Genomic DNA, 13,425 nt, shown 5'->3' with positions numbered 1-13,425 from the left:
AACATACAAGACTGAGTGGGGCAGCATGAGGAAGTTTGCACTGTTGCTGCTGTACCCATGTTATAATAAATAGAAGTATTTTCTCACCAGGCCTATCCATCTAGTTCCTCTCATAAGAACCAAACTCAACATTTAAAAAAGAACCCCCAAACCCTGTACCCAGCAACACAACAATCAATGTTACAGAAGAAGCAGGGGAAGGAAAACAAACTCAGGCTACTACCACCTTTGGTAAGAGGATGGATGGCAAGTTCGGTTGGTGATACAGAAGTGGTATTGGAGGCTCAGTGGCAGATACTATTCCCTGAGTCAGTACTGAACCAGTGCTCCAGAACAATGATACAGGATATGAGGTGATGGGTGGTGACCACTGTGTCCAAATCAAATTCCATTTGGAGTATTTATATTTTGGCTATTAAAGTCCCTCTGCAATTTCACCTACTCTTATTTCTTCCTGGTCACTCTACTCCCAAGCGTAGGGTGGCCAAAGATACCTCTCAGACGCACAGGGCAATCAAACCCAATGTCCAAAATACGTCTGCTTGTTGACAAACTGGAGGCCCAGGAATGACCCTCAGAGCTATTTCAATTATTAATATTGGCATCTCCCCACTACATTTTTGAGATCTCTGTAAAATTAACACCTCTGAACCCAGACTGCAAAGTGCAGGGAAAAATGCCACAAGCCTAGTCTCTAAAATTTGCTGCTTTTTCTTTTTTAAATGCACAGATGTGGCTTAGTCACTAAAAATCATCACAAATCCTGATGGAAAATAAATACTTTCAATGTGGTGGTTTTATGCCAGTTAGAATTTAGCTTGAATCACCTTTATGTTAATAATCCGTATATTAAAAAAATACCAAAACATACTAGATTATTGGAACTTGATTTTGGTACTGATTAAGTCACAATGGACTAAACTGCAAGCCATCATGTATGGTCTGAAAGGTTAACCTTCCCATATGTGACTGGATATCCACTGAAGCTGAATGACATTTCAGCCAGCAAAGATAAGATATAGGTGCTTTTAACTCACAGTTACAGGGATCTGGGAAGTGGAGGAAATAAATTATTCAGTGCTGACTGTGTGTGTGTAAGACTCAAGTAAAACAGTCCCAGCCCTTAAGAGCTTATAGTGTAAGAAGCAGAAACAGAAGATGGAATGCACTGGTAAAACTAGAGAATGGAATAGGTTTATTTTTTGAAGAGGAGCAATGTTTTTAAATAATTGTGAACTCTCAACTTGTATGCTGAAAGTATGGATAAAGATAGAGAGCACCTTAGCCTCTAAATACCACAGGAATATGCAATAGAAACACAAATGCCTGGCTAAAATTGCAAAGATTTCCTTAGCTCAACCACCACCTGCACATTGTTGACTTTGGTATTGCTATAGACAAGCATGATGTATTTGAACGGTATCAAATCTACTGTGTACTACCCAGTACATACTAACAAAACATGCTGCCACTGAAACTTGCCTTTGTTTACAATATGGCTTGCTCCCAGCTCCATTCTCAGCAATGATTAACTAGGAACAAAGGTTTTTCAAACTCCATGGAAAGACTCCTTTGTTGTGTGTGCTTTTCTAAAACCACAGTTCTTTGTCTGTTCCAGCTCAGCTAGTCAGCAGTGGAAATGCCAAAAACATCTGTGCTGAGAAGTGCAATGATCAGGGTATGGCTACACTTGAAATTTCAGAGCGCTGCCGCGGCAGCGCTTTGAAGTGTGAGTGTAGTCAGAGCGCCAGCGCTGGGAGAGAGCTCTCCCAGCGCTGCACGTAAACCACATCCCTTACGGGTGTAGCTTGCAGCCCAGCGCTGCGGCACTGATTACACTGAGGCTTTACAGCGCTGTATCTTGCAGCGCTCAGGGGGGTGTTTTTTCACACCCCTGAGCTCGAAAGTTGCAGCGCTGTAAAGTGCCAGTGTAGCCATGGCCTCAGTCCCCCTTTCTCTGTAGAACCTAGTTTCAGTTGCATCTATGCTTGTGAAAGAATGAGGGCAGATAATGGCATTACAAATATGTGATTCAGCAAGTGCATAATGCACTGAGTGAAGTGACTTCCAGTATTTGGATCAAAGACTTGTGTGTTACACATCTTAATTGGACCAATGAAGCTGGCAGCACTGTATTGTACCCCTTGTCTCTCTCCTGTAAATACTCAGGAGACATGCACTGTGTTTGAAGGTATGTATGTTTATAATTACTTCGAGGAAGCAGGTGCATAAGGACTATTCTGTGAAAATGAGCACTGTATTCAGAGGCTTGTTACATTCAGTTGGGCATTGCTTCTGCTTATCTGTCTAGGTAGACAAGTAGTTTAACCTGTATCCTCAACACAGATGTACTAACCACCCAAACACACAAGCATATTGTCTTCATCCTCTCACTTTACTGGCCCCTCCCTTTGTCATCTCTGCCTGATGTTCTAGTTTGTTCTAGGTAAGGAAACCATCCTTCTGTTTGCTAAGGCACCACAGACAGTGCTAAGTTACTAACTAACAGCTATGTGATGTAAACATATATGCACCTGTTCTGTAAGTGGGCTTCTAGTTCACACCTCTGCATAGTCTGCTGACACTCCTTCTGGAAGGGACAGAGGATAGTCAACTTATCCAGCAGGTTTCTCACTAGAAGGCTAGACTTCCGGCAGTGTTGGAAACTCAGTTTTTTCCGATCCATGGGACAAAAGTTATACTCCTGCATGAAGTTCTCAAGGCACTTGAAACAGTATGTGTGTCCACAGGGTGTATCCATGGGCTGGAGCAAAGGCTGAAGGCAGATATGGCAAACCAGTTCATCATCTACTTCATCTTGGAAGTTATAAAGATGATTGTCCTGTAACAGGTGGCATTGGCCACATTTATGGCAAAGTTCACTGATTTTGGAGACCTGCTCTTCCACTGCAGGGTCAGCCATGATATTCAACATCAGAAGAAAGTTTGTCAGTTTGAAGGCCAGGAGTTAGTGGTCTGACAGGACTTCTGTAATTAAAAGGGGAGAGAGGGAGAATTAATCACTCAAAATTGTCTAAAATGCAAGTTAAGAGGTCACTGTCAACTTGAAATCTAGTCAGTTAAAAATAAGTTAAATCTAGTTTCAAGAAGCACACCTGTCCCAAGTCCCCCTGCCAATTTTTGTGATTTTGCATTTTTCTATTCCTCCCCCCCCCCCCCCCACACACACACCCTTAATTTTTCCTTTCCAATGTAACTATGAGAGAGACCCACCCAGGCAGCAGGGGAAAGTAAGGCCCTAATTCAACGAAGCATTTGTGCATCTGTTTAAGCATTTTGGTGATTTGGATCCCGAAAGATTATGCATGGGAAATAGTGACACTAACTAGACACAGTTCTGTCAAATACATAAAGTGAAATGAACTGAAATTCTTATTCTTTCTAATTACAATAATAAGTGCAAGAGAAGTGATTTACAGTTTCCTTATCTGCCTTTCTGGTTGGTATTGAATGTATTTGTCTTAAAGAGATGGGGGTTAGTGTTTTGTTTTTTTTCTTGGGGGGGAGGGGAGGGAAGAGAGTGGACGGAAAGAAAGAGAAGGTTGAAAGGAAATTTTAGATCTAAGAGGCATTTCCTTCCTCCCAGTCCTTTCCTTCCCAAAAAGGAAACCCTGTTAGTTTTAACCATGAGTGTATGGTTCACTACTCACACAGGTACACATTCTGTGCGTGTTTGAACAAGTATTTTATGGAACTAAAAAAACCAACTGCTTTATAATGAAGGACAGAAATACCCATCCGGGTTACTACATAATTCACTATAGTGTACCCAAAATGATTGAACTTCATTGGCTTTGTAAATATATCTCAGACTTGTGGAGGATGAAGATAATGGGACACATTCAGCTCCCTGCAGCTGCAACTATATTGATGGAGTTACATTCTGAACATTGCCTTGCTTGGCAAGCAGAGACAAAATTGTCACATTGAGGATTTTGTTTTTTAATCTTGCAGTTATAATATAGTGAGGCATATGGTACCGCACCAGGCTGGAATTCTACATCCTGCACTTTTCAAAAACTTTCATAAAAACAATTAGGACTGAGATATTTCTAGTGTCAAAAGTGCATGAAGATAAATTTTGTACTTGGATGAAGTGTCCTGAAACAATTCCTTTACAGAATGTGAAAAAAAGTTTAAATCTTGGTGAAAACTGGTCTATACAAATGCCTGGAGGAGAATGTACAGAGGAACAGTAACTTATCAGGAACAGTAAGCAAAAGTCAGTCAGGAGTTTCTAATAACAAATAGACACCATGCTACTTCAATTCCTGTCAAACACACAAAAGTCAGCTTTTTAATTAAAGGGCTCAAATCACAAATCAGACCATTTTGTTCTGCATATGGTTACTTTGTCATGGAAACTTACACACTTCAGAAGTCCAACAGGTGCCAGGGTACAGGGAGGACGGAAGTTTAAAAAATTAAATAAATAAATCAGGCAGTAAGGAGTGTTTTCCCCATTCAGTCGCTCTGCCTGAGAGCCAGTGTCATCCCATGAGTAGGAGTTTACATGGGATATCTAGTTCAAGTGCTTTGCTTATGTCTAGTCTTCACTATGAGTGGGAAGTGATACGAGTCACTTTAGACAAAACAGGAGGCATATTTCAGATAATGGGAGAATGTTAACAATACACAAGCCTATGTAGTACAGATGAAGGATTTTGTATCCCACGCTCCAGTAGAAGCCCCTGTGTTGTGCCAGCTGCAGCAGGCGGGTACATATAGTACATCTAAAGCACACAAGCACAGCCTCTCTTGCCATATATTTCATACAAAGGGACATATTTTGATTCTCACTTATCTTGAAAGCTAAGAGGTAATGTTACAACTTCAGACAAGCCCCGGACACCACCTAATACTTGCAATCAGTCAGCCCAATACCATCAACTTAACACCCCCACCTGTCCACCCCACGCTTTCCAAAACCCAGTAACTATCAGTAAGACACAGAGGCACAGCTGTGCTTTTGGGTTTATACTACATTTTAATAGTTGCATAAAACATTTTGGCAGGTGATTGAACAATACATAGTTTCTCAGTGAAAACCAAGATTTCACTCCTACTTTCGCTGATAAACCACTGCAGGCCTTTTCAAATGTATCCTACAAGGTTCATTCTCTGCTCTTTGTGCTACAACGTGAGGAGATAAATCCCATATGTCATTTCTAGACTAATGGGAAATAGACTTCCGAATCTGAATCCTGTAAATATATTTCTTATAAATTCTATATCCCTATAATCCCACTGTTAACTCCAAATCTAATTTTTGAAAGTTCCATATTTAAAAACAGGAAACTGGACACCCAATTTGTCTAACAACTCCAAGTGCTCAGATAGGATTTACCTTATATTACCATCCTTTCAACAAAGAGGAAGTTGCTTCAGACATTTGGGAACCTAAACCTGTCACATCAGTGATGAAACCCAGCCCACACCCATCGGCAAGGTAGTAGTTTGTGAACAGCACTAGTGAGGTGGCAAGCCTCAACATGCCAACTGGCTGTTCGGTGATTTCAAACAAAAAGCAGATGTTCCGTGTAAGTAAAATTAGTAAGAAGTTACTAAGCAAAGACAACTGCTTAAGAATCAGTTTTGTTACACTAAAGGTTTGGAGGATGCAGTTCCAGCACTGAGGGTTTGGTTCTACTCTCACACTGGTCTGAGTGCATAAGCTTTTACAGAGTCACTCTAGTCTAGTCACTCTTATACCAAAAGTGAGAGCACAATCAGGCCCTGTAAACTCAGATTCAAGTTCTAAAGATGCAATTTAAAATACGCCTGGAATCGTCATGGGAGGCTTCTTTCAAGTTTAAACTTCTCATCTTCAAGGGCCAAAAATCAACTCTGTCTCCACTCCAACTCACAATACACTCTTGTTTCTTCTGTCCTGTTTCACTGCAATTATACCACTCTCAATGCCACTTAGCTTCCTTCCCCTGCTTCCACTTTTTTGACTTCTTCTGGGTTGTGGCTTAAGACAATGTGCCAAGCCCCCTATGTTATTCAAATCTGGCCCTAAGACTCATTCTTCGCACAAACACCAACTACATCAGTCAAATGCCTTGTCTACTCTAACACTAAGAAAAATGTTATCTTTTACTCTTTGCACCACACAAACACACAACATGAAGAAGCCACAGGGCAAAATTAGGTCCTAAATAACTGTGTTTACTAAATACACACAACCCTGTAAGACCTAGCTCAGTGGTCTCCAACGCGGCACGGGCACCATGGCGCCCACCAGGGCATCTATGTGTGCTCCGTACTGGCCAGCGGACAAGCATCTGTCGAAATGCTGCTGAAAAGTGGCATAACCAAGAGGCGTCGCCACCGAAATGCCACAGAAAAGCAGTGTCACCAAGAGGCATCACCGCCGATTTTCAGTGGCATTTCAGCAGCGATGCCTCTTGATGTTGCGGCTTCTAGGCGGCATTTTGGTGGATGCTTGTCCACCGGCCACGGTCCTCAGAGGCTCATCGTCAGGCGCCTGCCACCTGGAAAAGGTTGGGGACTACTGGCCTAGCTACATGCTATTATTGCTCTTGTCTATTTTCTGGGTGCTTCTAAAACACAGAATATTGTGAATGTTCAGACTGTTTAAAGAGATAGTACCCTATTCACTACAAAAAAGGAAGAGGATAAAGTGGGTGGAATAAATCCAAGAAAGCAAAAACTTTCCTCTAGATTTCTCAATATTTCATGTCCTCCATGTGCTAGAGTGCAAATTCCTTAGGAAGGAACTGCAAAAGCAGCAGAGTCCTGTGGCACCTTATAGACTAACAGACATTTTGGAGCATGAGCTTTTGGCATGCATCTGACGAAATGAGTATTCACCCACGAAAGCTCATGCTCCAAAACGTCTGTTAGTCTATAAGGTGCCACAGGACTCTTTGCTGCTTTTACAGATCCAGACTAACACGGCTACCCCTCTGATACTGAGGAAGGAAATGTCGTGTTTTGGCTTTACCACACCAAATACATCATGGGTTCTTACACACATACACACACATAAAAGTACAGTGGAACCTCAGAATACGAACACCCTGGGAATGGAGGTTGTTTGTAACTCTGAACAAAACATTATGGTGGTTCTTTCAAAAGTTTACAACTGAACTTTGACTTAATACAGCTTTAAAACCTTACTCTGCAGAAGAAAAATGCTGCTTTCCCTTTTTTTAAAAGCAGTTTACATTTAACACAATACTGTACTGTATTTGTGTGGGATTTTTTTTAATTGCTGTTGCTGTCTGATTGTGTACTTCCAGTTTGAAATGAGGCGTATGGTTGACTGGTCAGTTCGTAACTCTGGAGTTCATAACTGAGGTTCTACTGTATATCCTATTGTCTTGTACCATAACACTGAATCACAGAATAATAGAAATTAGGTCTCTTTCTTTCTCACTTGGGTTGTTTAGTCTGCCAATGCAAAACTATTCCCTGCAATATGTTAGTGGATTGATTATTCTTGTTTTAATTGTGTCAAGTGATGGAGCTTCCAACACCCTCTATATGATCAGCTGCAGCATTAATAATAGCACTAATAAATTATGTAGTGTGTCAAGAAACACACAAACAATGAATCTTTCAGTACCATTTCAGGCTATGGAATTCCAATTAAAATTAAATTCAGATAATACAAACTTGCAAATACTGATTCAGTACTCTCATAATCGGGATATTTTAACAAGGAATGCTAGTCTAAAAAATAAACACACACACACCTTCCCAAGGTTATACTTCTGACTGTACTAAGCTTCTCTATATTACTGTAGTACTTCTTTTAGAGAAAAATAATTGTGGTTGTTCTTGAAGTACTCAGATATTAAAGCATCACTGTTTGCAATGCTATCATTTGAAATTCTGTCATTTCCATTTCCTGTTTTCAGTACTTAGCTCAATCATAAAAAAAACAAAACAGTCTGGAGCACAGATGCACAAAATCCAATCCAGGTCTATCTAAGGTTTTTACATATGCTCCCTTCCCTGCAATTCTCACATCTAAACACCTGACAATCTTTCATGTATTTATCCTCACAACATTCCAATGAGGTAGAGAAATTGTATTATTCCCACTTTACAGATGGGGAACTGAACCACAAGTGACTTGCCTAATGTCATACAGGAAGTCTGTGGCAGAGCACAGAATTGAACCCAGGTCTCTCTAGACCTAGGTCCAAGACTATGCAAAAAACAATTATGTATTAGTGGGAGAGTGGGGAACTGAGGTGTTGAGATAAGCCATTTTGGTTTTGGTTCATCTGTAATTCTGAACTAAAAGCTGATATAGTTATGTAGAAAAACTTCTTTCTACCTTCGTGAGCAAAATGGTCAGCGAGACCTAGACAACTTTACATATTACAAAATAAGGGAATATACAGTTACTACTTGTACTGTAGAAAATATTTTGGTAGTTTAAAAGTTTTATATTGTGAATTAGAGGAAAGTGTTTATGTAACACCAACAAATGCTTGTTGTCAGGATCGAACTTGACGTCTCTGGAGCTTAGTGCATGAGCCTCTACCATACGAGCTACAAGCCAGCTGGCTGTTAGCTAAGGTTGTAGAGCAGACTCATTTTCTCTCTCTTTCTCTTTCTCTCTCTCTCTCGACTGACAGGCAGAGACCACCGAGCACTCTCCTGTTGACTCCAGTAGTTGACGGGAGAGCGTCAGCCATCGACTTACAGCAGTGAAGACATCACGATAAGTAGACCTAAGTATGTCGACTTCAGCTACATTATTCACGTAGCTGAAGTTGCATAATTTAGATCAATTCCCTCACCTCTGCCACCCCCCAGTCTAGACCAGGCCTAAGTGGTCTCAGTGCCACTAGATGGGAGAGAACAGCACACCCAGAAGGTATGTGGGTTACACTTACATGCTACATTGATCCCATGGAAAGCCCCAAGATAAAAATCTCAAAATGAATTTTTAACTAAATACATACAGCGCATGCCTAGATTAGGTAAACTATGCAATAGTTCATTGCATTAATATTATTTGACTTATTAAGTTTATGAACACTCTTCCCTGGGAGAGTGGAAATGCAACATTCCAATTACTGGATAAAAAATAAGAGCAGCGACAAATAATATAAATTCCTTGGATGGCCAAAACACCAATCCAGAGCATGCTGGGTTGGCTGAGATCATGGATACAGGTATAAAGTTCTTGTAAGCAACAACACTCTCCTGACTGCTCAGAGCAAAGATGACAAAGAGCAGCCAGTGCAACATACATCCAAATATATCTAGGACAGTATGAAAGAATGGGAAAATAACTGTGAAACTTCTGCAACTTTGTGTGACCAGTTTTCACACAATTGCAGAACTTTGCATCTTCATAAAATGGTGAATTAGCTGGAAAAAACATGCAGAATTTTGCTAATTTTCACAATGAAGAGCTTTGGTTTTTTAAGCTAAATTTGGGCTCCATCTTGAGTGAAAGTTTGGCATCCAGAAAAGGGACCAAGTTCATGTGAAATACAGTAATGCTCATATTTTAAGCATTTAAATGTTGCTAATAGGTTTCACAACCCTAGTTCAGTTGCTGTCCAGCCATGGTGCAGAAATAATTGTTGCTGTTATTGCTAAGCACAGACTACTTTAAAAAAAAATGTTGGGTTTAAGAACAAAACAACACACCACACTTAAGTAGGCCAACTTTAAATACACAGGATCAACTCCAGGAATAGTTTTCAAAGGGGACAACATTCATTCTGGTGTTCTATTGCTGTTCCTTACTGTTCTTTGCTTACTGATATTGCCAAAGATTAAACTACCAGAGGTAAAAGCACCAAAGAAAAGCAGCTACAATCAGCATGTCTTTGTACAGCTAAAGAAAAGGTGATCTTTTTAATGATTAACTTTAGGAGTTATAATAATAAGCCATCTCTGAGAGCATTTTTAATCCAGTCTCTAGTAAGTTATTGTGAAGCTCTGTCTAGTTCTAGATGTACTGACCAGGGAAAGCCACATTAGCACTCCTTTACCACACTAAGCTTAAAGAGATACCACCAATTTAAAAATCTTTCTTCTATCCTGATGGAAAAGGCCTAAGAATTAAGAGGCCTGAAATTCCGGCTTCTGCTTCTAGCTAAAAGATGGGCCTAGGGATTTGAATGATAGACAGGACCTGAGAATCAAGGACAGGACATGCATTTAATCTTATATTTAACCATGTCAGCTATTTGCTAATTGGCCCGCTTGGCACGTAAGTATATGCAGCTGTTTTCTCATGTATCCCCAAAGACATTTAATGCCAGGGGTCAAGGCATGTATCTTACTCTCCCTTCAAAATGACAAATGTATCCGCAACAGATGTTTCTTGTATCCCCCTCCCCAAAATAATACATGTATTCTGTGTAACCTGTTATCTATAGGTCAGCATAATGACGTAAACAGGATAAGAACTAAAGTTGTTTGTTGCTGATTATAAAAGGGGCCTATGTCGCCCATGTAAGGTGTGTTTTTTCTTCTCTGGCACTAGCCGAGGAGAAACACCCGCTCAGCTGAACGAGAATAAAGGTGTGGTACCCGTCTTCTTGTCCTCCGTGCCTCCTTGGTGTAATTAGGTAAGCTCCAGGGGGAAACGGGCCCTATTTGGCCAACATATCCCAACCATTTTGACCCACTATTTAACCAGTAAGATTACAATATTTCTCTTTTAAGTTAGTTCATTTCACAGAATTGTGTGTGGATATTTCTTACAGCAACAAATAGAGAAACTAGTTACCAGAATAATAATAAAATGATTGTAAAACCATAAAGAAGGCAGGGGACATCAGGGGCAGGTGTAATATCAGAAATTGTTTTAAAAATGAGAAAATAGTAGACTTCAAAATGAGTGTCTATTAAACATTATACTTATTGGAGATGTGCTAGCATGGTTTGACTGGCCAATGTAGACAGAAAAAAAAGTTCCTGGAACAAGGCTTAACAAATTAGGAAGCACGACAGCCTTAGGGCCTGTCTACTCTGGCAATTTACAGTGCTGAAACTTGCTGCACTAACTGGGGGTGCTTTTTCACCCCCCGAGCAAGGAAGTTTCAGTGCAACCACACAAGCCACGTTAAAGTACTGCCGCGACAGTGCTTTAGCATTGCCAGTGTAGACTAGCCCTTAGTCTAAACAAGGGCCTCAATTCAGCGAAGCACCTAAGCATGTGTTTAAATCCATCCCTATTCAGTAAAGCACTTAAGTATTTACTTAAAGTAGGGGACTAAGTTTCTTTCCTGCTTTTATTTATATGAATTTTGCAAACTGGTGTGAAATGTTATACTAATGAAATCAAACACAGCAGTAGGCCCCATTCCCCCCTCCCCTTTCACTGATTTTACACCATGTGACTAACTTCAACTAAAAGACTCCTGATTTACAGTGAACATGAGGAAAGAATCAGAACACTTCAGTATTGAGAAAATGCTGACTTACCTATTTATCTACAAGTGCCTTACAAGCCAGAATTATATGAATGCCACAAATTTCAGTGTAGAGTACTTAAGGCAGGGGTCAGCAACCTTTCAGAAGTGGTGTGCCGAGTCTTCATTTATTCACTCTAATTTAAGCTTTCGCGTGCCAGTAACACATTTTAATGTTTTTAGAAGGTCTCTTTCTATAAGTCTATAATATATAACTAAACTATTGTTGTATGTAAAGTAAATAAGGTTTTTAAAAAATGTTTAAGAAGCTTCATTTAAAATTAAATTAAAATGCAGAGCCCCCCGGACCGGGGCCAGAACCCGGGCAGTGTGAGTGCCACTGAAAATCAGCTCATGTGCTGCCTTCAGCACACGTGCCATAGGTTGCCTATCCCTGACTTAAGGTATTCCCAGAGAACAAGAGCAGAGGACTAGACCTAGCTGTTTTACTGCAATCAAAGTAATTCCATTGACTTCAGTTGTGTTACTTCCAATTTACACCCGTGTAAAAGATCAGAATCCAGCTCAGACTCTTTCAAATATCTAGACAGTACAGTACTGTTCATACTAAAGATGTGTCAGCATTTCTATTATGCACCATCTCCTCTTCTCACTTTAGAGCTATCCCATGGAAATTCTCTTCAGAATGAGCTGTACTACATCAGGTCCCCAATATGATGCAAGTTTTTTAATATTACAGCATATCAGTTGCATTTGTTACAAGACCATAAATTTTTTTTGAAAGCTAGTGCCTGTGAAATGACACCTTTACAAAGCAGGATGTAGCTGACTTGCTGAATGGCACTCTACTGGGAAACAATCAGTACCTTAGGCTTCCTGGGGAAGTAAAACAAACCAGACAAGGCTTGCAAATAAAATATCCACTTCTTGGACCAGTTAATGATACAGCAATATCATTGATCTAACAATTCTAACATTCTAAAGCAACGGAACTCTATGCTTGAATCTCTTCTTTCTTACAAGAGTGTAATTTGATTTGATTTTTCAATAATTATTCCTACTTCACATCCATGTAACACAAAGAGAATCTAGCCCTGTCATTAAATGAACATTGTCTGGGTAATAATTCCAAATGGGTTCCCCTCCCACCACCTGGTTTATTAAAAAGGTACAATACATATTTACAGAAGTGTCTAAATATAATTATCTCAAAGACCTAAACAATGGGTTTCTTGAGGGCCAAATTTAACAGAGATTCAGTGGTATGTAAATTGTTCAGAAGACAAGTTTAGGTGGCTAAGTAGTTTTAATTTGTGATTATTTTAATTCAAAATGTGTAAAATGAATGCCAGGAAAGCAGAAGTAGTGTTAGGTATAGGAGAAAAAGCAGCTAGCAAGTTGCTTTCTCATTTTCCCTCTAGACTGCCACGCATCTTATCTATTATACATTTGTTAGATGTTTTTTCTCCTACACCCATCTCCCCCTCACTTCTCTCTTTGATACACACTTTGAATGTGGAAGCCATGTTTGTCCAAAAAAAATAAGTTTATAAGGTTGTTACTCCATCCTTAAATTGATGTTTGTGTAAGCAAGTAGTTTTGCGGAGAGGAAGCGACCAGGCATCCAGTGGTGCAATTTAAGGATCAAGCATCTAAACTTTAATTCATAATCTGAACTTCTCCTGAAATTAAAACACAAAGTCCAAACCAAAACAAAAAGACTAGGAGACCTGAAGTTAAGACTCAGGCTTCATCCAAGTAGCTAGTAGAGAGCTTCCTTCCAAGGTTCTGATATGCATTTGAGAAGAAGAGATGAAGAACGTGTGTCTATCGACTACATGAACAATAGGCATTCCTAATACACATCCTCCTGTGTCTCTGTAAATTCCATTTATTTTCAAGAAAGGAAGATAATACTAAGTCAGCATTGTGGTTTACGGGATCTTAAATGTGTAATGTGCATAGGCACATCTTTGGCATAGGCCTTTGTTCCAGTAAAACCCTGCCAGCTACTGCAGTAGCT

At 40.0% G+C, this 13,425-nt stretch overlaps 1 protein-coding gene across 4 annotated transcripts in view; it reads right to left on the bottom strand.

Moving 5' to 3' along the window:
* Positions 1–13,425, bottom strand: part of LOC127056595 (ligand of Numb protein X 2-like) — a 74,762-nt gene that overhangs the window by 19,215 nt on the left and 42,122 nt on the right. For all 4 annotated transcript variants that reach the window (XM_050964646.1, XM_050964647.1, XM_050964648.1 and 1 more), the window contains one exon: positions 2,535–2,988. In XM_050964646.1, the coding sequence (XP_050820603.1) occupies positions 2,535–2,935 (401 nt within the window). In that variant the 5' untranslated portion in view covers positions 2,936–2,988. The remainder of the gene's footprint in view (positions 1–2,534; positions 2,989–13,425) is intronic.

Source organism: Gopherus flavomarginatus, chromosome 8 (genome assembly GCF_025201925.1).
Source record: "Gopherus flavomarginatus isolate rGopFla2 chromosome 8, rGopFla2.mat.asm, whole genome shotgun sequence".
Taxonomy (NCBI): domain Eukaryota; kingdom Metazoa; phylum Chordata; order Testudines; family Testudinidae; genus Gopherus; species Gopherus flavomarginatus.
The sequence above is the reverse complement of the archived record's forward strand: the minus strand, read 5'-3'. Positions and strand labels throughout refer to the sequence as shown.